Below are 25,023 nucleotides of genomic sequence, written 5' to 3'. Positions count from 1 at the left end.
ATAGATACGAACGACGTTTGAGAACGTGTGAATTGACTTTGTAAAATATCTCGATTCATTGGAAACTGCTGTGAATAAACACCAGCATATAACTTAAAATGTATTTTCACGAAGTTTACCATATACTTCATTCTTGGTAATTTCTCTCTTAGGAAATAAAGGCTAAAACCCCTTGGCATGACAAATAACTTGTGGCTAGACGCATGCAGTTTTAAACTCTCCACACTATTTCGTTTTAGTAGCGAAATAGAGATTGAATAGGTGTTTACCATATCAGCATGATATATAATAAAAATGTTGCATCGCCCCTGAAAAATGGCATCTTTCCCATTGTTTTTCGATTCCTGCCAATACCTACAGTCTTTCCAGGTGGTGTCATGACGAATATTCATTGGGAACTAATAGGTTTTGCTTCCAGCGTAAAACTCTTGATGTCTTTATGCATAACAGTAATTATTCATTAGTTTGAGCTCCGTGCGGCAACTTGGTCTTTCGTTCAACACTACGTAAATCCTGTTGTTACAGTTACGGCCGGCCAGAGGCAAGTTGCCACCCATTTCTCCAGAAAGAACAAATCGTAAAAGCCACGATTTTAAGTACGTTACCTCATCATGAACGAAGTAGAGGGAAAAGCAATCGCACTCAGAAATGCCTAAATACTACAAATACAATCTCATTGTCTGTTTTTTTCTTTAAATCTAGTATGTTAGTGAAAGATAAAGCAAACACATCTGTAGAAGAAAGATTGTAATCCTTTTTATGGAATTCAATATCGAGCTTCAGTCTCAATATATTCTATCAGTTTGCAATTCCAGTGAAGCTAGCTCTTTTATCTTTATTTCTTGATTTTCCTCCTGCATCTGTTAAAGTTAAAACTTGTTTCCATCTTCAATGATAAGGAACTTGTTTGTAACGAAGACAAGACTATAGGGTGTTTTATCAATCACGAAAGTAACGAAAAAGTTTGGAAATGAGAAAACAGTCATGAAAGTCAAGAAAGAGTCACGAAATTTAGCTTTTGGGTCGCGTTTTTTTATCTGTACAAATATAAGTACAGACTGAAAAATTTTGTTCTATAAAACGTCAAAATTCACGACTAAAAGTGTCTATGGTCGGCTTTAGGCGCTACCAAATCGCAAGCAAAACACGCTTCTATCGCATGCATAAAAAATCGGCCTAATTCGCACCCAAATTCACTTTTGAGAATGTTACGAAATTTTAAGGTTTGGTAAAGAAAAGGTCACAAAGTCACGAAAGGGTCTTTCCTAGCAAGATAGTGAAATCGGCCCTTGATCCAAATTAGGTCGCTATTAACCCAAAAGGTTACCCTTGACCTAAAACTACCTCAAAAAAAAATTCACCCCCTCCCCTTACCGAATTATCGTATCATACATGCTCAAAATTGAATATTTTTAATTTTGATGGGGGTGGTCGAAAAATTTTGAAAGTTGCACAGATTGTAGATACTATCTAGATGTAAATGTATATTTTTTTTTTCAAAACGTATTTTCTATATTTTGTGCGAGTTTAAAATTTCAAAAAAGATGTAGAAAAAATTGTTGGGAGGTACACGTAGCTGATTTTTTGGTTAAAAAAAAATTGATACACTTAGGTACAACATAGATATTTTTTGGGGGGCCTGAAAGTGATGGCAACATTGTCAAAAAGAAATAAAACTGAAAACAAACTTGTTTTTCGCACAGTTTTCCCACCATTTTATGCCCTCAAGGTGAGGTCCTCTTCAAACAATCCTTTGCCAAAGTTCACAATTTTCATTTCTGTTGCGTCCCTTCTGCTTCTGTCGTTCTTCGGCTGCTTCGATTGTGTCCACTTCGGAATAGAAACACCAAATAATCTCCGTAACAGTGCTTCCACTTCAACCGACTCTTACACAATAAAGTTACACAGCTCGCGGTATAGAGCGCACTGTGTGTGACCAGTGAAGCAATCACTGATAGATATGAGGAGCCGACGCGAGATGTGTGTAACTTTGTGCAAGAGTCGGTTGCAGTGGAAGCACTGTTACCGAGATATATTTGGTGTTTCTATTCCGAAACGCACACAATCGAAGCAGCCGAAGAACGACAGAGTCGGAAGGAACACAAGAGAAAGAAAAATTGTGAACTCTGGCAAAGGATTGTTTGAGGGGGGGGGAGAGCTCTGTGAGAAAACTGTGCTAAAACACGTTTGTTTTCAGTTTTATTTCTTTTTGACAATGTTGCCATCACTTTCAGACCGAAAAAAATATATGTTGTACCTAAGGGTGTAACATTTTTTAACCAAAAAAATCAGCGACGTGTCCCTCTCCCCCCCAAAAATTCCTACATTTTTTTTTTGAAATTTTCAACAAACAAATAAAAAAAATATAGAAAATACGCATCGGTTTTGAAAAAAATTACACATACACATTTAGATAGTATCTACAATCTGTGAAACGTTCAAAATTTCTCGAGCATCCAAAATTTAAAAAAAGGAAAATATTCAATTTTAAGCATGCATGATACGATAATTCGGTAAGGGGAGGGGAACATTTTTTTTTAGGCAGTTTTAGGTCAAGGGTAACCTTTTGGGTCAATAGCGACCCAATTTGGATCAAGGGCCGATTTCACTATCTTACTCGGAAAGACCCTCTCATTTTGGAATTTTACCAGACACCCTGTACTAGTCTATTTTCCACTGATGGCTACGTGATATTTATTTTTAACCATAATCACGTCTCAACAAGCACAACAATATTCCCTTGGTACCAATTTGTAAGATCTTTATACTTTTTAAATTACTATATAACGTATATATAATGCATAATTCAGAATAACGTGCGAATAGTTCATGACAACAGCTGTTTATTAAATAGCTTTCTGTATATTTCTGTATATTTGATTTATTGTAGGTTTGTATTTATATGCATTGTTGTGTGCTTATTACAATACGCGTTTCTGATAATAGTTATTCTATGTGCAAAAATGATTCAAATAATCCTAAATTTAAGGATTTCCAGTTAACAGAAGAATGAGTTTAAAATTAATTTAGATGCAATAGCTATTGTCTATATTGGTAGTCTGATACCTTGCCTTACTTTTGAGAATATAATCCAAATTTTTTTCCATATCTTCTATTGTTTCTTTCTCATTTCGATGTAGCTAATAGTTGACAGTTTTTGGTTTTGAGAAAGAAAAGAACTCAATACTATTTTTATTATGCGAATAAGGTTAGGGATTAGCTCAGAACATTGCTAGGAGCTAGGTAAAAGTATAAAGCTGAGTTGACTAGTTCAAGTATAACATCACCCCCTTAATGAAGCGAACTATACGGAGTATTCATTTAATTCGTAGTCACCCAGTACAAGTATGGGAAATTTTTTACCTACCTTAAAAGTAATCACCTCTGGTAGAAGGCTTTGGGCTGCCGGTGAAGCCACAACGTCACCTGCTGTATGGTCTCATCGTCCGAACGGAAACTCTGTCCACGTAGAGCTTTTTTCAGTGCCACAAACAGGTAAAAATTGCAAGGGGAGAGGTCGAGGCTGTAGGGCGGGTGATGGAGAATCTTCCACTTCGTCAAAGTCTTCTGCGTTATGTTGGCTGTATGCGGCCGCGCATTTTCATGAAGCAAAATTACACCCGTCGAAACTTTCCCTGGGCGTTTTGACTTGATGGACTTGTGGAGATTGTTCAACGTGTCTAAGTACCGGGCGGAGTTCACTGTCTGTCCGTGCTCCAAAAATTCCGTGTGCAGTAGTCCTCAAACATCGAAGAACACGGAGGCCATGACCTTTCCCGATGAGGTTCAAATAGATTTGGACTTCTTTGGAGGGGCAGAGGTGGTATGACGCCACTGCGAACTTTGGTGTTTGCTTTCCGGGTCGTAGTGATGGCACCACGTTTCGTCCCCTATGATGATTTTCTCCAGGGATGCCTCACCTTCAGCTCCGAATCTGTCCAGGTGCAACTGCCACGCCTCCATTCTTTCAGTTTCTTCAGCGTCGGTAAGGCTGTGGGGCTTAGAGACCTGCACGGGCCGAATTTTTCGGCCCGAGCCCAATCCAGCCCGAACGTACCTAGGCCCGGCCCAGCCCGGGCCCGAAAAGTTTTGGAGATTTTCGGCCCGAGCCCGGCCCGGCCCGATAAGTTTTTTAAAATTCTTGGCCCAAGCCCGGCCCGGGCCCGATAAATTTTAAAATTTTTGGCCCGACCTAGGCCCGATAATTTTTTTAAAAAAATTAGTTCGAGCCCGAATCTTTCTCAAAATTTAGTACTAAATTTGACCTAACCCTCAGAAACATTTTCTAAACTGGTTCACAACCTGACGCTTGCCTCCGGAATGGTACCATTGCCTCCTAGAACTTTGCCTGTCATCGAGAGAATAAAAACTCCATTCCCTGTAACAAAAATCTAAATTGATTTTTAGCATAAAATAAAGATGACAATATTGTTTAGCGAGAGGCAAAACATTCCCACCCCTTATTTTTATATTTTGAGTTCAGTGAAGGTCAAGGTCAGAGCTCAATTTACCGCATAATGCCTGCAATCCTCTATAGTGAAAGTGGAGCCGCTAAGCAACACAAACTGTAAATAGCTATTGCATTCTTTGTAACATTTTTCACGGACACACTTCTTCAACGTTTGGCTTGATTCCAATTATCGTTTAACGAAAGTCAATAATTATTAAAGAATTGCAATTGATCGGCCCCAGCCCGGCCCGACCTGAAGAGAAATCACTGTCGGCCAGCCCAAGCCCGGCCCGGCCCAAAGAAATAACAGTGTCGGCCCGCCCAAGCCCGGCCCGGCCCAAAGAAATAAGAGTCGGCCCGGCCCGTGCAGGTCTCTAGTGGGGCTCCCATTGGACACAAACCTTGCGAAAATGAAGCGTGCGGGTGATTATGGAGTGGGCCAATCCAATACTGACACTCTCTTCCGTTGACACCTCCTTCACTGTAGTAGTTCTCTGGTTCTGGCGGATGATCTCGTCCACTCACGCAGTAATTTGTGGCGTCGCTACTACGGGTTGCCCCGTACGAACGTCGTCTTTAAGCGTCTTTCGACCCTCTGCAAACCTCTTGCTCCATTTGATGACTGCTGGCAGTGACAATGCATGCTGTCCATAAACCCAAACCATTCGTCTGTGCATTGCCCTGCGCAGACACCTTCGGCGGTAAGAAACCGTGTAAAGGCACGCTGCTCCACTTTATCAGCCTCCATTTTCCGCGAACCGGCTTGTTTCTTTTTCGACTGAGAACACACTACTGTATATTTGGACGACGCTGACTCACAACTGTCCCTCTTTGCAGCTCGACCTTCCTTTTCCCGTTAACGCGATAACCACCGTGCCGCTATTTATCGAAAGTTTAAAGAACCCGCTACAAGCCGGTATAAGCGTCGTTAGATGTTTTCACAGGTTCCATTTATTTCACGGGGTGACTACGAATTAAATGAATACGCTCAGATTCAGAATGATTTAAAGAATTTCTTTCGTGTTCTTAAATTTAACGTCCCTGAATTAAGCACCGAGGCTGAGAGAGAGAGAGAGAGAGAGAGAGTGATAAGATGAATGATTATGGTTGAATGACTTAAGTCGGAGTAAATGGAAGAACACCTCTAAAAAATGTCCACCACAAAGCCCACTTGGCAGGAGCTCGGATCGAATCAGAGGTTCACGATTGGTCGAAAATCGCTCACTCTGCTATCTTTGTCAACAATACAAAAAAAAAAAAAAAAAAAAAACACCAGAATTGGTTATCCTATAAAGACTCAGTAAGTCTTGAAAGTTATGTGTTTGTAATTCTTGATGGACAAATAACCTCGATGCTAACCAGGTTGCTAGCTTCTTTAAAAAAAAAAAACGCGACAATCGGGGTTGGAGCCCCCCTCCTCCCCGGAGACAACTTTACGTATGGCAAGTCCTTATAAACAATATAAAAAAATAACATTATAACAATGTCGAAGAAGAGAATAATACTACACAGCACAGGTGCGCGCCAAACCAAAAGTGAAGCAGAAGACGCCGACACTTGTGATAGATCTTTCAGACGGCCGGTACCCGGTATAGTTAACGTGCCGGACACCCTCTGAAGTGAGCGTTAGTGTTAGTGCTACTGCGGTAGCAGTTGCTACGATGTAGAAGTTGCAAAAACAATAATTTTAGCGCTGCATGAAATATACTATTATCATAATCGGCTGGATTATCAACTCAAAGCAATTAGGGAATAACTATAAATTAAAGAAGAGCTGCTAACTACTTTTTCATGAGTCAAATTAAAACACAAATTTGTTAAATTGATTCTATACATAAAACTGCGTATAAAAAAATAAGTTATTCTTTTGTAATAATGGCCCAGTAAAATATAAATTAACTTTGAAAATCGATTAATCGGGACGATATGCGTCCCGACGAGTGTCTGGTCGGGATGCGGGACTAGTAAGTCGGAAATCGGTACAGTCCCGACAGAATCGCGACGGTTGGCAATCCTGATGCTAACATCCCCACTAAACTTTGTAACTCATCTGCTCTCAGAGGGGGGCGCGGTGGCTCAGTGGTAGAGCGTTCACCTCTGGTGCTTGGGGTCCCGGGTACGATCCCAGCCCCCGCCAAGTGAACCTTGTGGTGGACAAACACCGTGCTTGTGGGTTTTCTCGGGGTTCTCCCGTTTCCTCCCACTTTCTTCATTCCACCATTTCCCTCATCTCTCATAATCACCGTCTCCTTTAGCCTAACCGGCATAACCGTGGGACGTAAAACTTAAAGATTTCATTTTTTTTCATGTGCTCTCAGAGTAATGTTACTTTGTACATTTAATGTATATTCGTATTGTGAGGTTCGTGTACTGATGGAGAAACTCCCACAATGAAGAATGTCTGACTAGTAATACTCAAGCTGTGCATTAAACTCTATGAAAATGTCGACCAGATTATGCAGCATTAAGAAAACATATATATTTATATCATATTTTAATTAAGATCAATTCTGAAATCTTTCCACAGTTTTTTACATATTATAAAGTATTCATTATATATATTATAATCATCTTTATACATGATTCTCATACTTTATGGTATTATTAAAATCACTCGTATTTCTTCATCGAATTCTGTAAATGGCTGTTTTCAAAACTAGAATTAGATTCTTAATGTATATATTCATATAGACATGATCAAAAGTACTAATTGATTATAAATCACTATGTTTCTGTAAAACTGCAAATCATTGATAGAATATGGACATAATTGCGACAGCTCGATCTAATTTTAATTATTTAATTTTATCTTGTTTTTAGATCTAAGGAAAAATGTAATTTTACAGTTGTTTTAGCACTAGACATTTGGATCCGAGGCTCTACCCATTTACATGTTCATATTTTCAAACTAAGTTACCAGTTAACAATCACAAAATGTCATCTGCACTATATGTGATTTACAGACCATTTTTAAAAAATAGTTTGTTTACGAGTTTCGATGCGAAAAAGTTGAAGATTTAATTTAGATTTTAAATCATCCGATACAGATTGGTATCCTTCTCAATACTTCCAAAATGTTATGTAATGCAACGGTGCAGCTATATCATAGCGGCGCATTACAACTTCAATCTATAAAATAATTAGTTATGGTTGAGTGATTAATTACTAAAGTATAAAGTCGTGGCATACAGACTTCGTAATGGACAACCATCTAGAATGAGGAATTTTTTTGATATGCTTGTTTCTTTTCTTTTAATTTCTTATTCTAATAATTATTTTATCATTTTTATATATAAAAGTAGTAATTCTGTTTTGATCGATACCTGGACCAGACTGCATAAGCTAGAAACATGGTTTGGACGATACGTAGGATTTATGACGTCAAGGTTTCACTAAGGAAGGACTTCTTGAAATTTCTACGTGGAAGTTGAAGAACTGGGGGGTTGCAGTTATTATATCATTGTAATATGTCCATATCACAAAATATCGTAAGGTTAGACACATGAAATCTCGTATTTAAATTTTCTATTGAAAATGTTTGAACACATGTTTTCTTTCTTGATATTTGACATGGAAAGAGGTGGACGACGAATCGAGGTTATACAGTCAAACGTGAGGGTATAAATGTAATATGCATTAAAACATAATTTCCAAGTTCTTGGTACGAGGATTTCTGCTAGTTCATTTATATTGGTATTCTTCAACGTAGAGAAGTGGGGCACAGTAGCTCTGGTGCGTGGGTTCAATCCCGGACAAGTAAGTTTGTGGTGGACAACAGTATATCCGTGGATTTTCTCGAGGTACTCCAGTTTTCTGCCAGTTTATCATCCCACCAATTCTTCCATCATTCGCTGCTTTACACATTGTCTCCCTTAAATCGTGTGACGTTAAACTAAGGAAAAATCATTTTATTTCAGTGTAGAGAATTTATGTCCTTAAACTAGTTAAACATGTATTTCTCTACTGTAGTGTCTTCAGGAGTAACAATCTTTTGAAGTGATATTTTTGTTCTTTTTATTTCTGTTCTTGAGTGACGAGTCTAACGCTGAACTTATCTGGCCTTCTTTATTCTCATGTTTTTGTATTCATGTGCGTTTTGGTTGGTATTTTCCTCCAGATTTAGTGACAATAAAGCTAGAATACAGTAAATTTCAGTAGGTGGGTAGGTATATGCTTTTTCTTTTAACATATAACATGGTAGTACTGATTTTTTTATAAGTATAATCGCTTTTGCAATGTGATATTTCAAAAAGATGCCGGAATGTGAACTCGAGATCCGCCTAATATTTTTCTTTTGTTGCTGAATTATTTTATTGGTGCTATTAAGAGCGATTTTGGAAACGAAACGTACCAAATGTATGTTCTAAGTTCTCTCATTCTTAGCCTTGTGTAAGAAGCTGGAAAGTGAAATCAACATGAGAAGGATAACTTTTGAGAAAGATCAAATTGTAGTTGAAGTGTGTGTGTGTGTGTGCAAATAGTTTCTTGTGCTCGGCGAACCGTGCGTTGGGTCTAACGTGGGAAGTCCTGAGAAGCGAGAGGAAAGCAAGCAGGCTTCATGACAAGCAACAGGGTGGTAACAGCTGTTAACAGAGCTTGATACTCTTAAGGGATTTCAATTCCGAAAAGAAGATGGAACAGTTTCCTTAATGCGTTTATATTTCGGGAATATAATATTTGACTACTCCGTTCGGTGTCATTATTTGATTGGGATTTTCGATTTTAGTATAAAGAACGATTGTTTACAGTAGTAGTGGATAATGAAAGCGTTATTTAAATTTACCCTAATCGAGAAAATATAGCAATTAAATTTGAGATTCTTAGTCCGGATTATAAACTAATATCCAGTCGGGATCCGTGGTGAGGCCCTGTAATCTGGCTCGCCTGTAGGCGAGAGGGTGGTGGGGAAACGGCCTGAACTGTGAGGATTGATTTTGCATGATTGTCTATGCATCTGCCAACTGTACCGGATTCAATTGGTTCGGAGCCCACGTTATTAGTAGCTCTTGTCGTCCTTAACCTCGGTATTTTATAAAGACTAAGCCACAAAAAGTAAAGACTAGCATCCGGATAGGGGTAACACATGCTATGGAAACGTGAAATGAAATGGCGATGCTGTTAACAATTATTACAAACAGTTAACGCAAAAATGGTTAAAAACGACTGGAAATGCGGATGTGGAGAAGAATTGATTGAATTAGCCGGGTCGAGCGGGAAACGAATGAGAGTGTGTTAGAAATGTTGGAAGAGAATTATTAAGAGGAGGAAGAGAAATTGGTTGGGACATAGACTAAGAAGAAACTGTATCATGAAGAACGTTTTAGAGGGTATGGTGGCAGGAAAGAGGAGGCGAAGGAGACTACAATTAGTGGACGATATCAAAACAAAGGAAGGGTTTACGACCGAAAGCTTTCAAAATGTGGATGTGGAGAAGAATGGAGAGAATTAGCTGGGTCGGGCTGAAAACAAATGAGAGGGTATTAGAAATGATAGGGGAGAAAAGAATTGTAGATATTATTAAGAAGAGGAAGAGAAACTGATTGGAACATTGGCTAAGAAGAAATTGTTATAAGGGACGTACTAGAGGGTATGGTGGGAGGAAAGAAGGGGGTGAAGGAGACTACAGTTAATGGACGATATCAAAACAGAAAGATCGTACGTGAAGACGAAGAGGTTAAGGGAAGATCGTGGAAGTTTCTCAATTGCAGGATGTGACCTGCCAATAATGGCAGAATACTTGTGGTGGTGGTACGTATAGCGAAATTAAGTTGAAACAGTGACAGCTGAACGGAACATTGCCAGATTATAGTAACAGTGGTTCAAGTGTACCATGATCACAGTGCTAACACTAGTAACGCGCAGTTTTCAAGTTAAATCTTCGTGCTGATATTTTGCAGGACCTTAAAAAGTGGAACGGGATGGAAATCAATGTGTGTGGGGGTTGAACTGGGCAACCTGAAGAAGTTTCATCGTGGGAAACGGGTCAAACATACACAGAAAATAGATAAGAAGCCATTAGTCAGTAAGAACACACAGCCAATATTTGATTATGCTGATTACGACAGAGCAATGTAAATTATTTCTTTTTCTCTAGAGCTAACCTTTCAAAGAACATTTCGGTAATAGTCACCTTTTTCCTTCAACGATATAGAGTCAATCTCATTCGGAAAAGTTGAAATGAAGAACCACTACCAAAGGACGAAGACCTTAATTGCCGGGTCACGCGAGTGTCCATTGTATTGGATGTCTTTATAAATAGACACAAATGGTAGGTAGTGTAGGATTTATTTCTTTACAACACCAATACATTATAATCGCGAAGTCGCAGTTTGTATGTGTTTAAACGTTGTCGTACTGTTTATAGGTTGATTCCTGAGTTTCGAGGAGGCCGTGGTTACCAGGAGTTGGAAGATGGGCTTCGAGCTTTCCTCCGTCCACGGATTAACTTAATGCCAGATAATGTTCCTGCGGTTCGTAGAACATTGCTGAAAGGAGAAAATCGGCCGATGCAGCTACCAGATGATAAAGGAAACCTGAACCAGAACTTCGGCGGGTGAGGATAGTTATCTCGTTATTTGCTACAAGTTATCAGACGTGAGTTCTGAAAGTCATAGAGACATCGAATCAGTACAGAAACGCTGAAGGCGGTGGCCATCGATTCTGAAATTCAGAATTCGATTGTCTTTGATCTAAGGAATGGATTATGCCTTCTGCTCCATTTGTTGATATATATTCCATTTAATAAATAAGGTTTGCTATTTAGAAAAAGTAATCTTATATAGAGTACAATAGTTCCTCTGTGACATGGATACAACTTCGATGCTTTTCTGTATTTTGTCCGAGTATCAGTAAATTAACGTTTATGCGGTGGGCTTTCAAGTGTCACGTGTCCTGAAATCCGAAATTTTTCCTTAAAAAATATTAAGGAAAGCTAATAGTTTAAAATAATAATCCGGGAACTGTGAGGAAGTCAACATGGTTAACAAAGGGAGATAAAGTGCTTCTGGACTCAACTACTCGATTGTTTTTATGACTTCTAGTGTAAGAGTAGATGATTCCTTGGGCAATACGTCCATAGTTCTATTTTTCTTAGTATTAAAAATATTAATGCTGGATGTGCTAAATAGTAGTTCTTTTAAGAATGCAATTAGGTCTAAAAAGCTCCCGATGCGCCAGTTATTGACACGTGCTCGTCATCAGGCTGTACGTAGTTCAGCCAGTAGCTGACAGATGGCGTTGGAGCACCTCAGGCCCTCAAATGGGCTGTTACTCCAACTGGTTTGATTTTAAGAATGCAATACAATAGTATTGAAACTTGTTTTACGATCAAATTAAGAGCTGGAAAATAAAAATAGTCAGTGGAGGTAGTAGCAGATAAAAGAAAAAATATAATTCTGCTACTAATTTTGCTTATTTGGTCCACCAGTGTGAAATCTAATTAATGCTCGAGTTGGATTACTAAATGGTGTTAACAGTAGAGCATTCAACAACTTCGTAGACAAGTACACGAGTGAAAAAAATAGTGGAAATCAGCATCACAGCAGAGGCTCGCAATGTGCTGATTATACATCACTCTTAATTCAAAATTACAGAGTAATGGGCTTAAGCCCTTTGGGGCTCCGTGCCTATGAGTTGTTTAGATTGATACACTCAGCCAATCCCAGAAATTGCTCTACGGTATTCGACAAGTTGCTATCCGTGTTTGTGCGCAAGATTAACGTATGAACCGTAATTATCATTTATTGATCGGGATTTACAACTTTATTTTTGATTTGTTCACGCTGCCATTTTGCTTTTCTACGTTTTCACTTAACGCAGGATGCCCATTCAACAAGAAACCCGTGAAAACGCCGTGAATTTCGTTATCAAACTTTGAAAATCTAGATTTTTCAGATTGGGAGAGAAAACTTATAAGAAAAGTTGTTTTGAGTCGTAGAACTCTCCTTTATTATTATTATTTCAAATTTAAAAGCTGGAGAAGAGGTAGAGGTGAGGCGCGCACTACATACTGCCGCTGAATCAGTGTTGCTACTTAACTTTCCTCCCATCTCAGCGCAGCGCTAATCGTAATTATTATTTTCCGCTCAACTGGTTATGCTTGTTAGTTGCATTATCTAGTGTGAACGTAAATAGGCCTGATTTCTTATTGCCAGTCAATCTAAAAGTAAACAGATTGTGAATGTTTAGCAGTGCGTGTAATTTTATTATCCCAGAAAGATAGATTCAGTTACACTTAATCTATCGAAGATATTAGACTACCCGTTTCTTTTATATATAGGTGGCATCGTTAGGTTGAACGAGAGCAAATTTAATTGTTCTACTGTAACTTACAGACTGCGCGCCGCCCCTTCGGTCCCATACGGCGTGATTTTAATTGTTGTTGTGCCGTCAGTAAAGGGTACCTTTTACGTACTCTTCGACCGTGAAAGTGAACATTTTTGTATCGTAAAAACTGTAAATTCGATTATTCAGTTTTAGTGGGAACCCTGTTTTAACTTGTGAGCGCAGTTACTGATATGATCATAGAAATAGTTAAAGCTAGAGAGCTAACACTAGTTATTAAGAATATACTAACACAAATTTTAGGATATATAGATCCTGAATATATCATAAGTTTTTCATGTAGTATAAGTTCTCAGCTTTTTTTAAAAAAATTAAAAGTTTATTTTTGATTTGAATCTTACGGAGAGATACGAAATTAATATTAACATTATTGTAAAATACTTGAGGAAGAACATATACTTGAAATGCTTAAAAAAATGGCAGTATACTTGAAATGCTTAAAAAAAATTGAAGCAGTGCTGTGATTAAAATAAGGAGAAAAAAAGCAGCTGTAATACTGAAGGGAATAAAGTAGAACAAGTAGTTAGTTTTCGTATTAGTGAGGACATTCGAGGTGAATGAAAAAGATGTGCTGGACAAACACCGTGTGCGTGGGTTTTCTCGGAGTTCTTCCGTTTCCTGCCACTTTCTTCATTTCACTATTTTATACATTTCTCATCATTACATTTTCCCTTAGCCTCAGTGCATAATCGTGGGATCTTTATTTTTTATTTATTTATTTATTTAATGGAAAAGAAAACCGGAGATAGGAAAGACGAAAGAAGCTTGCAGGAAAAAGGGAAACTGGATTAATAAATCTCTGAATAGTTGCGAAAAAGCTCATTAAAGATTTTCGTGTGGTGCATTATACTGTTGGATGAAAATCCTCAACATTGACAAAAGAAAGCGGCTCACATTTTCAACATGTAAATGTGAACATGATAAAATTAGCAGGGTCGAGCAGAATACCAATGAAGAATTGTGAAAAGGGGAAGAAGAAACAATATTGAACGAGGAAATATGAAAGAGAAAAGTAAACTGATTAGGCCATTTTTGATGAAGAAATTGTATTTGTAGGTGACGTGAGATGAGGTATGGTAGAGGGGAAAATGAGAGTGGATAGATAGTTAATATTTGTGTACTGTGGATGATTCAAGTATGATGTATCTCAATTGTGATTTCCGTTAATTATTTGCTTCTGATGGGCCTCTTACTACAACGACAATGTATATTTTTCATGTACTTTTAAGTATCATTTTTACTTACGGGCAAAAGGAGCTATTTAAAAAGCACAAGCTATCAAGAAGTTACATAAAAAAATAATTTAAATATTTTGTATTATATTGAGATTTTGCTTGTTGTTGTTGCTATGACGATTTGTTTACCTGTTTTAATGTCGTTGTAACGAGGAACCGTCTTGTGTAATCGGAATGTACAGTATTTTAAGGTGGCAAACAAGATATAAGTTGAAGGATAATAACATAATATATATTTGAATTACTGTGTTGAGTTATTCCAGATATCTTGTTTATTGCATAAACATTTAGAATCAGGGCATATGTAACGTAACTGACGACAGAATCAACGTTACATATTATATGGTGCCGGAACCGTGGACTTCGGAGATTAGTTAGAAGTATTAGTAAACTATTTCTCAGCATCACGGATTATTTATTGCTTCGTAATAAAAGAAAAATTTACAGAAGACCCATAATGAATGTGAATACCGGAATTGAAAAAGTTGATGTTCCTGGAAGTGAAACTTCCAACAGATGTAATTAAATTTTTACAACAGCTAGGACAACAAATGAATTCCGTGTCACAACAGATAGATACTAAGTTTGAACGAGTGACACAAAACGTTGATACCAAATTGGACACCAGATTGGAACAAGTGGCTCAGCAAAAAGGATTCCAAAATTGTACACCAGATTGGAACAGATAAATACCAAATTGGAAGTAATTGACAATAGGATGGAACAGATTGTTCATAGCTTTGCATTGGTGAAAAGTACTGTTGACGTAGTTGAAAACCCAAGTCAACGAACATGCTAATCAAATTCGAAGACTGCAGGAAGAAATCCATACTATTAAAGAGAGGATCAGTGCGGTTAACTGTAATCCTGATCCTGCCCTCAATGTTGTGCGTGATAAATATAGGAGACCTGACCTAAGACACTGCGAAGAAGACAACAATTCATCCGAAAGCTGTTCTGACAGGGAGGACACCATCTCAGATACCGAGAATAAAGAAAGGTCACCTTACAGGAATTACACGCACGTAAAACGACATCTAAGGCATTTTAGTATTAATAAGAATCGGGTGAAATTCAGTGAAATAAGGTCATTAACTAAATTGAGTGGCAGATCAGAAGACATCCCAGCAAGTGCGTTTCTAGAGAAATTTTAGGAAGAATGCGAATTTATTGGCATAGGTAAGGCCAGTTTCCTTAAGATATTACCGTATATTTTGTTACCACCACCCTGTTCTGTATGGTATAAAGCAATTAGAGGTAGTTTGCGTAAAAATTTTAAAAATGCATTGTTAGCTAATTTCGAGAATGACTGTTAGCAGACAGGGATATCCAGATAAGGAATCGACGTTTTGATCCAAAGGTCGATAAAAGCCGTACCGATTTTGTAATCGCAGCGTGTGACGACTTGAAACAAATCAATTCTTACCAGTAGGAGTCACGTATTATCGCATCAGGAAGAATATTACTACCGTTTAAGCTTCAGCAAGTATTGATCTCATCGTAATGTTTAAATTTCAATCATTTAATAATGATTGTTCGAAATTATGAAAGTCAGATTAGATTGGAAAGTAATAATAATAGAACTCAAGCTAATTATATTCCTGTTCGAAATATACGTTAGAGAGGATTGTAATCATAGTACAAGACGTAATGTTAGATTTTACTCGTAATGACAATACGACAGAACCTAACTTAAGAAGAAACAAATAATAGTACAGTTTCTAGAAATAATGTAAATAATCGAGCTAATTTCTCACGAACTCCTAGATTTCGTAATAATTATCTAGGTGGCAGAAATTTTCGAAATAGAAACCAAAGAATTAGTGAAGTAAACAACACACAGGACTGTAATCAAGATTGTGCTATTCAATGTAACCTAATCGAATCTTTTGGTAATGTAACTTGAGCTAAAGTTATGGCGTCCGACAAAATATATTCAAATATTGTTCTGATTTCATTGTAATTCGTACTTCTGAATTTTATGCAATTACATCTATGCATCGATACAAATATTATCTATTAAATTTATGCTAACTATGCTCGAATAAATGATACATGTTATATTATATCCTAACTTACATCAACTTTGGTGTTAACGAGTATAAATGGCATCGAATTAAAGAATCTATATAGGACCTAAAAATAATCAACAAACGTACCACATTTTGAATATCTTCTTACCATCGGTAATTTTATAGACTTAAAATAAAATTGATTATAGAATAAATAAAAAAAATGATGAGATAAAATGAAAATCATATGTTATTTTATGAATTGTAATTTTTATTTATACGAGGGTTATTCAAAAGCTAAGGTAACTTATATACGAAATATCTAACGGTCCAGGATTCTTTCTTTAATTCTGATCAATGTAAAGAAGTCCTATAATTCGGGATCCATTATACAACGATAAAGTATATTTCTCATGTACTTTTAAGTATCATTTTTATTTACGAGCAAAAGGAGCTATTTAAAAGCACAAGCTATCAAGAAGTTACATAAAGAAATAATTTAAATATTTTGTATTATATTGAGATTTTGGTTGTTGTTGTTGTTGTGACGATTTGTTTATCTATTTTAATGTCGTTGCTATGTTAACTAGATGTAACGAGGAACCATCTTGTGTAATCTGAATGTACAATATTTTAAGGTGGTGAACAAGATATAAGTTGAAGGATAATATATATTTGAAGTGCAGTACTATGTTGAGTTATTCCAGATAATCGTGTGTATTGCATAAACATTTAGAATCAGGGCATATGTAACGTAACTGACGACAGAATTAAACAGAACATGCCATTTTCAACGTTACATTGTCGATGTTTACCATTTACCTCAAATGATTTTACGCAGTCGAATTGTAAAACTGAACACCACTTTCGTGAAAACGTCGCTGGGGAGGGGTTTCCAAAATTTCAGATACAAGTTTACAGCTCGTTCAGGGTCCTGAAGTAGGTGCTGTCCTTCATGTAACTTCATAAAAAAGAATAAATTGAGTTGATTTTGAGTTTAACGGTCAAATGGATACTGATGTCTGTCAATACCTTAACCATACTGTTTTGGATAATCGAGTTACATGAAGGACATTTTGTCCGAAGTCTTCATGCAAAAATCCGAAAATAGCAGTTATGCAGTGGGTGTGTGTACCATCTTGCATAAAATGATTAGTTAGCTCGGGTTCGCGTAGTCTTTGAATGACAGGAATTAATTCATTCTCAAGCACCTGGCTGTTCCGCTGGGATGACATTTTCATTCTAAAGCACTGGTTCCACTGTCCCAATTCTAGAGTGGCCACACCACACATTCACATTTCGAATGAAGACCTGAAAGTAATTTCAACAAAGTGATTTTCTTATTTCCATATACGCCAGCTCTGCCGGTGCACTAAAATATCCAATCAAAAATGTACCTCATACGAGAACTGGATGACACACAGTACCTCCTTCTGAAACTTAATGAGCATTGTCTGCGCAAATTGCAGTCGCTATCCCAGGTTAAGTGTCTGGTCTGTACTTATAGGGAAACGAAATTACCCTCAAAATGTGTTGCACATTGCTGGGTGCGATCTATGACACCTGAGATGCTTGCCTCATGGACTTCGGCAGTACTCTTCTGGTCTTATGTGGAAGACTTTCATCCATACAGGATCCAGAACAACATGTGGTTCTGAATTTGTGGACTAGATTTGTTGTTGTGCGTCTGTCTAGGACAGTTTTAAATTGGAACTTCACTTGAAATGCTCGTCGTATTCGCTCCGAACTTTCATCTTTTTAAATGCACTATTCTGTCATAAATATTCGCTGCTCATTGCTGTAGGTGGTCATTTTTCAATCCAACAAAATGAGTTGCCACGAACATATATATATTACACAAATTTCATACCATTACACTTAGTAGTAGCTGAGATATTAACATTTAATCCTGGTAGGAAGGTTTTGGGTCATCCTGTATGTGAAATCTGTTGAGGCATGCGCTTTCTTTACGTAGCAGTCAAAGCTGTTTGGAACCCTAAATACGAAGTATGATTCCATTACGGTGACGTACTCTACGCAGAGACGAAATGTTTAGCTCAGGGCCACCCTTTTCGATTTCCGGCAAGTGACCTGCTAGTGATGGCAAATTATTTTTTGTTGTCGTTATCCAGAAAGTAATTTCGAAAAAGATTAGTAACAGGAAAGTTTGGTAAATTGGGATAGTTTGTATGAAAATAGGTAACTACATATTAGTACTTTGCTTTTGATATAATTCTACCACCGTTCAGTGCTGAAATACTCTGACAATGTTTCCACGTCCTGGAAATGCTGTCCACGAAAAGAGTAAAAAATGGAATGGAGGTTGAGCTAAATTAGGATTCTTAGGGAGTTGGAGCATTACTGACCAATCCATTTTTGCAGTGCCCTTTGGCATTTCCTTTGACATATGAGGACACGTGTTAGTTTGGTGCAGAAGAACGCTGTTCAGCATTGTTTTTAAAGTGTCTTAGAACGCATGAACTAATACTTTCCGTAACATTATGCCCCCAGTCATCTTATACAATTCCTGCGTGATTACACGAGCATTCATTATAATAAGCGAACGCAATCTTTTCCGTTTTTTATCTGTCATTGCGGTTGCAGACCTTCCACTTCGATGTTTACGCACCACTGAAATTTCTCTTTGAATTCCCTTCATACATCTTCTGACATTGCTAATATCAGTTGCATTACTTCTTATGAGTGTATTTTACTATAATGTCTCGCTATTATGCTCCAAGATTAAGGAAAACTGAAATGATAATGAATGAAATGACATTGAGAAAATGAAGAAGGAAGCGGGGGGAGGGAGACGGCAGAACCACGAGAAATCCCCCCACACCGTGTTTGACCACTAGTCTTCTAAATGTACTTTCGAGGGCTTTAGAGTTCGATAACTGCTGCTCCGCCTAAACTAAGGTATTATTATTTTTGTGCAGGAAATATCCTGTAGCTATCGTGTCCTGATGCAGTCCGCTTACATTTTGATCCTCTATACCTTGTTCCGGACAAAATCCTGGAACAAAAGCCTGTTCCATATGCTGCCTGCCATGAATTTCCGTAGCTTAGAACTCTTTTTACAGAACACGATCAGAACTCTTGGTTAGATATCTGCAATTAAAAATTGTGCTCATTAATAACACATTATATGTGTATGAAATTTCATTTCAGTTCGATAAAAATATTAATTGCAATAGAGGCATTAATTTCGGGATGACTTATTGTTATTAAAGTGCGAATCGATATGCACTAAAACTTGCCTAAGTATGTATTAAACGATAAACCTTGATGTGAAATCCTTATGGAATGTGAATGCTAAAAGGTATACCATATCAAGTTTTTGAGAAACCACCTTCATTCAGCAAGTGAAACAGCATCTCTGAAGTTCTGTTGAAGTTCGAACCAAATAAAAAACGAAATGCATATTTATTTCAGCATTTTAAATACTGTACGTTGTACACAATACACTTCATTTCAGTACACATTAAGTTCATAATTCATCAAGTTACAATGCACTCTTCAGTATTTCATTGAAGAAAATTTGCCTGAATTTATGTCCTGTAAATGAAAAATAATCTTCGAGCATTACAAGTTGCAGATGGACAAAACTTTAGAGACGCTGTTTCACTTGCTGAATGAAAGTTTCTCAAACTTGGTATGGTATACCTATTAGCATTCACATTCCATAAGAATTTCAGATAGTTTATTATTATTATTATTATTATTATTATTATTATTATTATTATTATTATTATTATTATTATTATTATTATTATTATTATTATTATTATTATTATTATTAATGAAGCTGCTTTTTTATTTTTTTTAAAAAAATAAAGTCCAACCTGCCCATGTGTGGTTTGTTGTACGACACTCTAAAAGCTTCATTAATGTAGCAAACTGTGACTCTTGCTCTTCTAACCGAGTGATGGTCTTAGATACCGGCAGTAAACACAAATGAACACTAATGAAGACGACAGCAAGGCCAGGAAGTCCCTTTACACTAAATATTAAATTATATAATCAAATTGTAAAAACTGGCAGTCACACTTTGCTATGCTTTTCTGGATAGTGCGATTGGCGCTAACTTCATTGTTATCGTCAAGAGATCAGGTCGCTTATGTCGAATTGCGTTTCCCTGAAGAAGAGTTCAGGTTCGACATAAGTAACCTGGTCTCCTGTCAACTGGTGATGAAGTGAAGCAGAATGTGAGAACAGTTCTAAATAGCAAGTCTTTTTTGCCAAGGGCTGGACAAATTGGTGCAAACGGTGAGACAAATGCCTGAATCTCAATGAGGATTATATGGAGAGATGAGGAAGAGCCCACCTACACATATATATGTATAGTTCACAAATGTATCGTAAAAAATAATTATTTCACAACTGAGGGAAACATATATTGAACGACCCACGTATTGGTAACGTAGTGCATAACAAACGTAATGAGCCATGAGTTGAGTGCCCGATTCTTCATTTTCTGCCACAGTTTTAAAAGTTAAGTCATTAAAATTAAAAATATAAGATCTTTAAGGCTAAAGAGCTATTGTTAATTTTATTCTCTTCCTTGCTAATTTAAAGACAATAACAATAAAATCCAGTTTATTCTAAACAGTCTTCATTTTTCAAGGCCACAAGAACAGTGAACGATTCAAGGTTAGACGCATTAGCTGTATTGAGCTCAAACGTGGTTTTAACGTCAATTTGTAGAAATATATGATGTTAAAGCTGAGATACTGAAGTCCAAGTGTTGTGTGTGTGTGTGCGCGCGTAATGTCAGTTTCTAGCTTTCTCACAGCATACGTAGATGACGATATGTAGTTACCATTAGCTTAATTACAGCGTAATTTTGCGTATTTAAAAAACAACAAAAAGGAATAAAATCTTGCTTAAAGCAGTTGTTTCGCGTGTAATATGTGAATGCATATTCAAACTTGACAATGAAATAATGTACACTCATGTCCAAAATGATTCTCGCATATCTATAACTGTCTTCTTGTAAGAATATAATTTGATAATGATTTTGCAGGGTACTTTTAATACTGGTACTATGTGTATAATCGGAAATGTATATTTGTGGTAAATTTCATATGAAAAGAATTGAAAATTAGAGTGAGCAAAACAAAAATTTGCTAAATGGGCAAGAAAGTTTTATTTTCGTTTTATTATTCTTATTTACTGCTATTTTGACATGAAATTTGTCACATACTTGTCTTTGCCGTTTATACACATACTAACATTACAAGAAATGCCGGGCGAATTCGTTATCAAATTATATTCCTACTACAACATATTTATAGACATGCGACAATAATTTTGGACATGAGCGTACATTAGAACATAAGAGAGAGGAGATCACCAACCATATTTTCATCACAATTTTGTAAGGAGTGAGGTCACTTATCATAGAATTGCTGATTACTTTGTTAATGGAATTGATTTTTGGTTATCTCGTCGTTGATTGTCAGCATTTGAGACATTTTTAGGACTTTCCAAAATTAAGATTTTTCTTTTTACGTCCTAATATTCCAGCCATCATCATCATAGGTTTCTGGCATTATTGGCAGGTCACTTAACTTAGCTTACAAGCTTCCATGCTCTACGGTCTTCCGCTAACCTCTTCGTCTTCATGTACGATTTTTCTGTTTTAACATCGTCCATTAATTGGTCTCCTTCACCGCCTCTCTCTTTTTTCTGCCATCATATCTTCTAGCACGTCCTCCATGATACACTTCCTTCGCAGCCAATGTCCGAAACAGTTTGTCCTTCTCTTCTCAGTAATAATGATCTAAAATTGTTCTTTTCTCCCTGCCATTTCTAACCTCCTCCTCATTCGTTTTCCGCTCAACCCAGCTAATTCTTCTTCACACCCACATTTCGAAAGCTTCCAGTCGTTTTTCAACATTTTTGCGTAATGTCAATGTTTCTGACCATACAATACAATACTCCAAACTGAGCAAAATAGTGGTTGTTTCCTGTTGCCTTCCACCTCGCAGTATCTCAGCCAAGTTACTCTACGAATGGAACTAATGTCCAAGTTGCCATACCAATCACTATAATTTTCGCCAACTTGGCTACTGGAGAACTTACTTTCTTACTTCGCAATCGGATGTAAACGCCGCGATTCACAGTTCCGACTTAGCAGGAGAATGCCTGAATAGTATGTTCTAAATATACCCGTTAGGGATTTCCTCTCTCATTGTTACTCATGGTATGAAGGATTCCAGTACAGATTGACATCGCAAACTTAAGTGGAAGTAGACTGTTTTGAGGCGTTTTCCAAGCGATAGGTGTTAATTTCGTCGTTTTCATCGTCTTAACAGTTTTCTGTTTAAAGCGAAAATAAATTAAATACATCATTCTTATATAGACACATGCGTTTAATATATATTTAAAAAACAAACTATGCTGTGTTCTTTTTCGGCCAATCGTATTTGCGTTCTCGATTTATATATAAACAGATTGCCCGTTCTTCGCACAAGGAGAATATTTTATTTTGGACATTAAGGGCGGACGAATTTGGATTTAAACAGCATTGGAAGTGTCATCGTTCGTCTCAGAGACCACGAAAACAATGGATTCAACACTAATATCGGTCATTTTCGATCACTTTTATACATCTCTGCCTTTCCCAAGTTGCAGGGTTGAATTTGGATTTCAACGGCATCGGAAGTGTCATGTTCGTCTCAGCGACCCCGAAAACTATGGAATTGACACTAATATCGATCATTTTCATATATCTCCCCCTCCCTAAGTTGCACCGTCAAAGTGAAATAATGAAAATATCCCAGGACCGAACCTCATATAATACATATATGAAGTGTAAGGGGGGAAAAAGAAGGAATGTCACAAAACTGGATTTTGGAGAAAATTGCGTTTTAATATTGAAACTGCATACTAAAAGAATAGGATTAGTCAAATCTTTTGCTCCTTTTTACATAGACATTTCTACATTTACGTATGCATGGCATATACAGTCAAATAGCATCAAGAGTCACCAACAGATAGGACAAAGCACACACATGGACATTCCTTGTTTTTTCCCCTTACCCTTCATATGGACTTGTTTTTATTACACTTGCTCTTATAAAAAAAAATACGCTTGTCATAACCAATCTAGTATTAATCAGTTCGATGTGCAAATATTGAATATTAGAACTTGTTAGCTAGAATCAAATAATGCAATCAAATAATGCAGTATTTTCTAAAAATACTTAATCACAGTTTACTAAACGAGAGAACCTTGTTTACACAATTAAGAGTTAAGTGGGGTGACCGCTGAATCTTTCTAATCGCTAAGCAACATATCGTAAGTGATTGCTTTATTCTCATTCTGTGCTTCCCCCTTATTCATTCATGTATATTCATACATAACTCCAGATCATAATTAAATCTTCGTAATCAACTTCTTACTGTTCCATGTAATCTTAACACAATCAATCTATCTGTAATTCTAATTACATTTTAATTAACTAATATTAGCATAGGCTACTACATATACCAACTCATAAGACAGTTCCCAAATTCATGAACACTTTATACCCAACAATCTTATTTCTAATATCCAACAGAACTAGTACTAATAATAGAAATATAAGAACGTACAAAACTGCGCACACCTTTAACATGCTGTATATGAATTACTAAAACGCACTAGAGACTATTACAACGTATAAGATAGTAGTATTCATTTCTGGTAATTCGAATCATAACCCTCTAGCTCATTAGTCGTTGAAGCACTTGAGAGTTACAGCTGTAGAAATGTATACTTTTATTTTAGTGGAGAATGTTGAGAATTAAGACCACGTTAAACCATTCCATTCCCTCATAGGTTAAGTGGAATTGAATGGCGTAACATGAAGTTGCCAAAATAAATGTGTGTGCTCTTTTGGGAGTGTGCCAGCATGTCGTTGAACCACTTGACTTCTGGAGAAGTTCACTCTGTTATTGCGTAAACATTGCAGATGATCAAAATAATACGAATACAAATTGAGTTGGATGCAAAGATTTTGGGCTCCTTTGTAATACTTAAATTATATTTAGCCTTGCCCCTTGCTACTAATGTTTAGATTTTACCTAATACAGCTATTTTTTTTAAGATACTCCCGTGGTGAAATGGATTCAGTGATGTCGTTGATACTCGTGTTTTTGATTGATAAATCTTACAGAGTTTACTAGGAGAACAGGACAATGGTCTGGTGTATTTCTAGAAAGGACATTCCTTTGCTTTTTCATATTCATTATTATAAAATTCCATTTTTTTTTTAAATTTGTAATTTTGGTTTGCTAAACGTGAATTTGTGCACACAAGACGGGTGATTTAGGGCAAATATTGAAACTCTGGTTCAGTTCCAGCCCTCGCAAAGTAGGTTTTGTGGTGGACAGATTGTGTACACGTGCGTTTTCTCTTATATTTCTCTCTTTCTTTCTCTGCTATTCCTTATCTTCTCACTTTCTCAATTCTATTCTTCCGTTCATTATGATCATCATCTTAGCCTTGCACTATAATCGTGGAAAGTTATACTAATAAATAAATAAAAAATTCTTAGTGAAGGGGTGTGACCACGGTGGTTCAGCGGTAGAGTGCTCACCTCTGGTGCGAGGATCTCTCATTCTATCTCAGACCATGGAAGTTTGTGGTGAACAACATCGTGTCCGTGTTTTTTCTCATGGGTTCTCCTGTTTCCTCCTACATCCTTTCATAATTATATCCATCACAGCCTACAGGACATGATCGTAAGAAATAAAACTGAAAAGATTTGATTCCTTGGTAAAGGTCAGGACGGCTAAGGGCTTTGCAGAGTCAACATTTGTTCGTCAGCAGTCAGGTCAGGAAAGGTAAAAAAGTATTCAGATCGATGGAATATTGGTGTATAAGTAGGTTATTTGAACGGAAAGAAAAACTTCGTTCGTGTGTTTGAATAGTTGAATGAATATAGGACGTTGAGGATTTCCCGTGCCTTTGAACACTACTGTAAACTTCTGT

General features: G+C 36.9%; 1 protein-coding gene across 1 annotated transcript in view; it reads left to right on the top strand.

Moving 5' to 3' along the window:
• LOC145660677 (heterogeneous nuclear ribonucleoprotein L-like) overlaps positions 1-25,023 on the top strand; it is a 214,095-nt gene that overhangs the window by 66,127 nt on the left and 122,945 nt on the right. The window contains exon 4 of the mRNA XM_081726013.1: positions 10,815-11,003. Coding sequence (XP_081582139.1) covers positions 10,815-11,003 — 189 coding nt within the window. The remainder of the gene's footprint in view (positions 1-10,814; positions 11,004-25,023) is intronic.

The sequence above is a fragment of the Thermobia domestica genome, chromosome 9, assembly GCF_964235325.1.
Source record: "Thermobia domestica chromosome 9, izTheDome1.hap1.1, whole genome shotgun sequence".
NCBI lineage: Eukaryota > Metazoa > Arthropoda > Insecta > Zygentoma > Lepismatidae > Thermobia > Thermobia domestica.
This window is presented reverse-complemented; position numbering and strand designations above follow the sequence as displayed.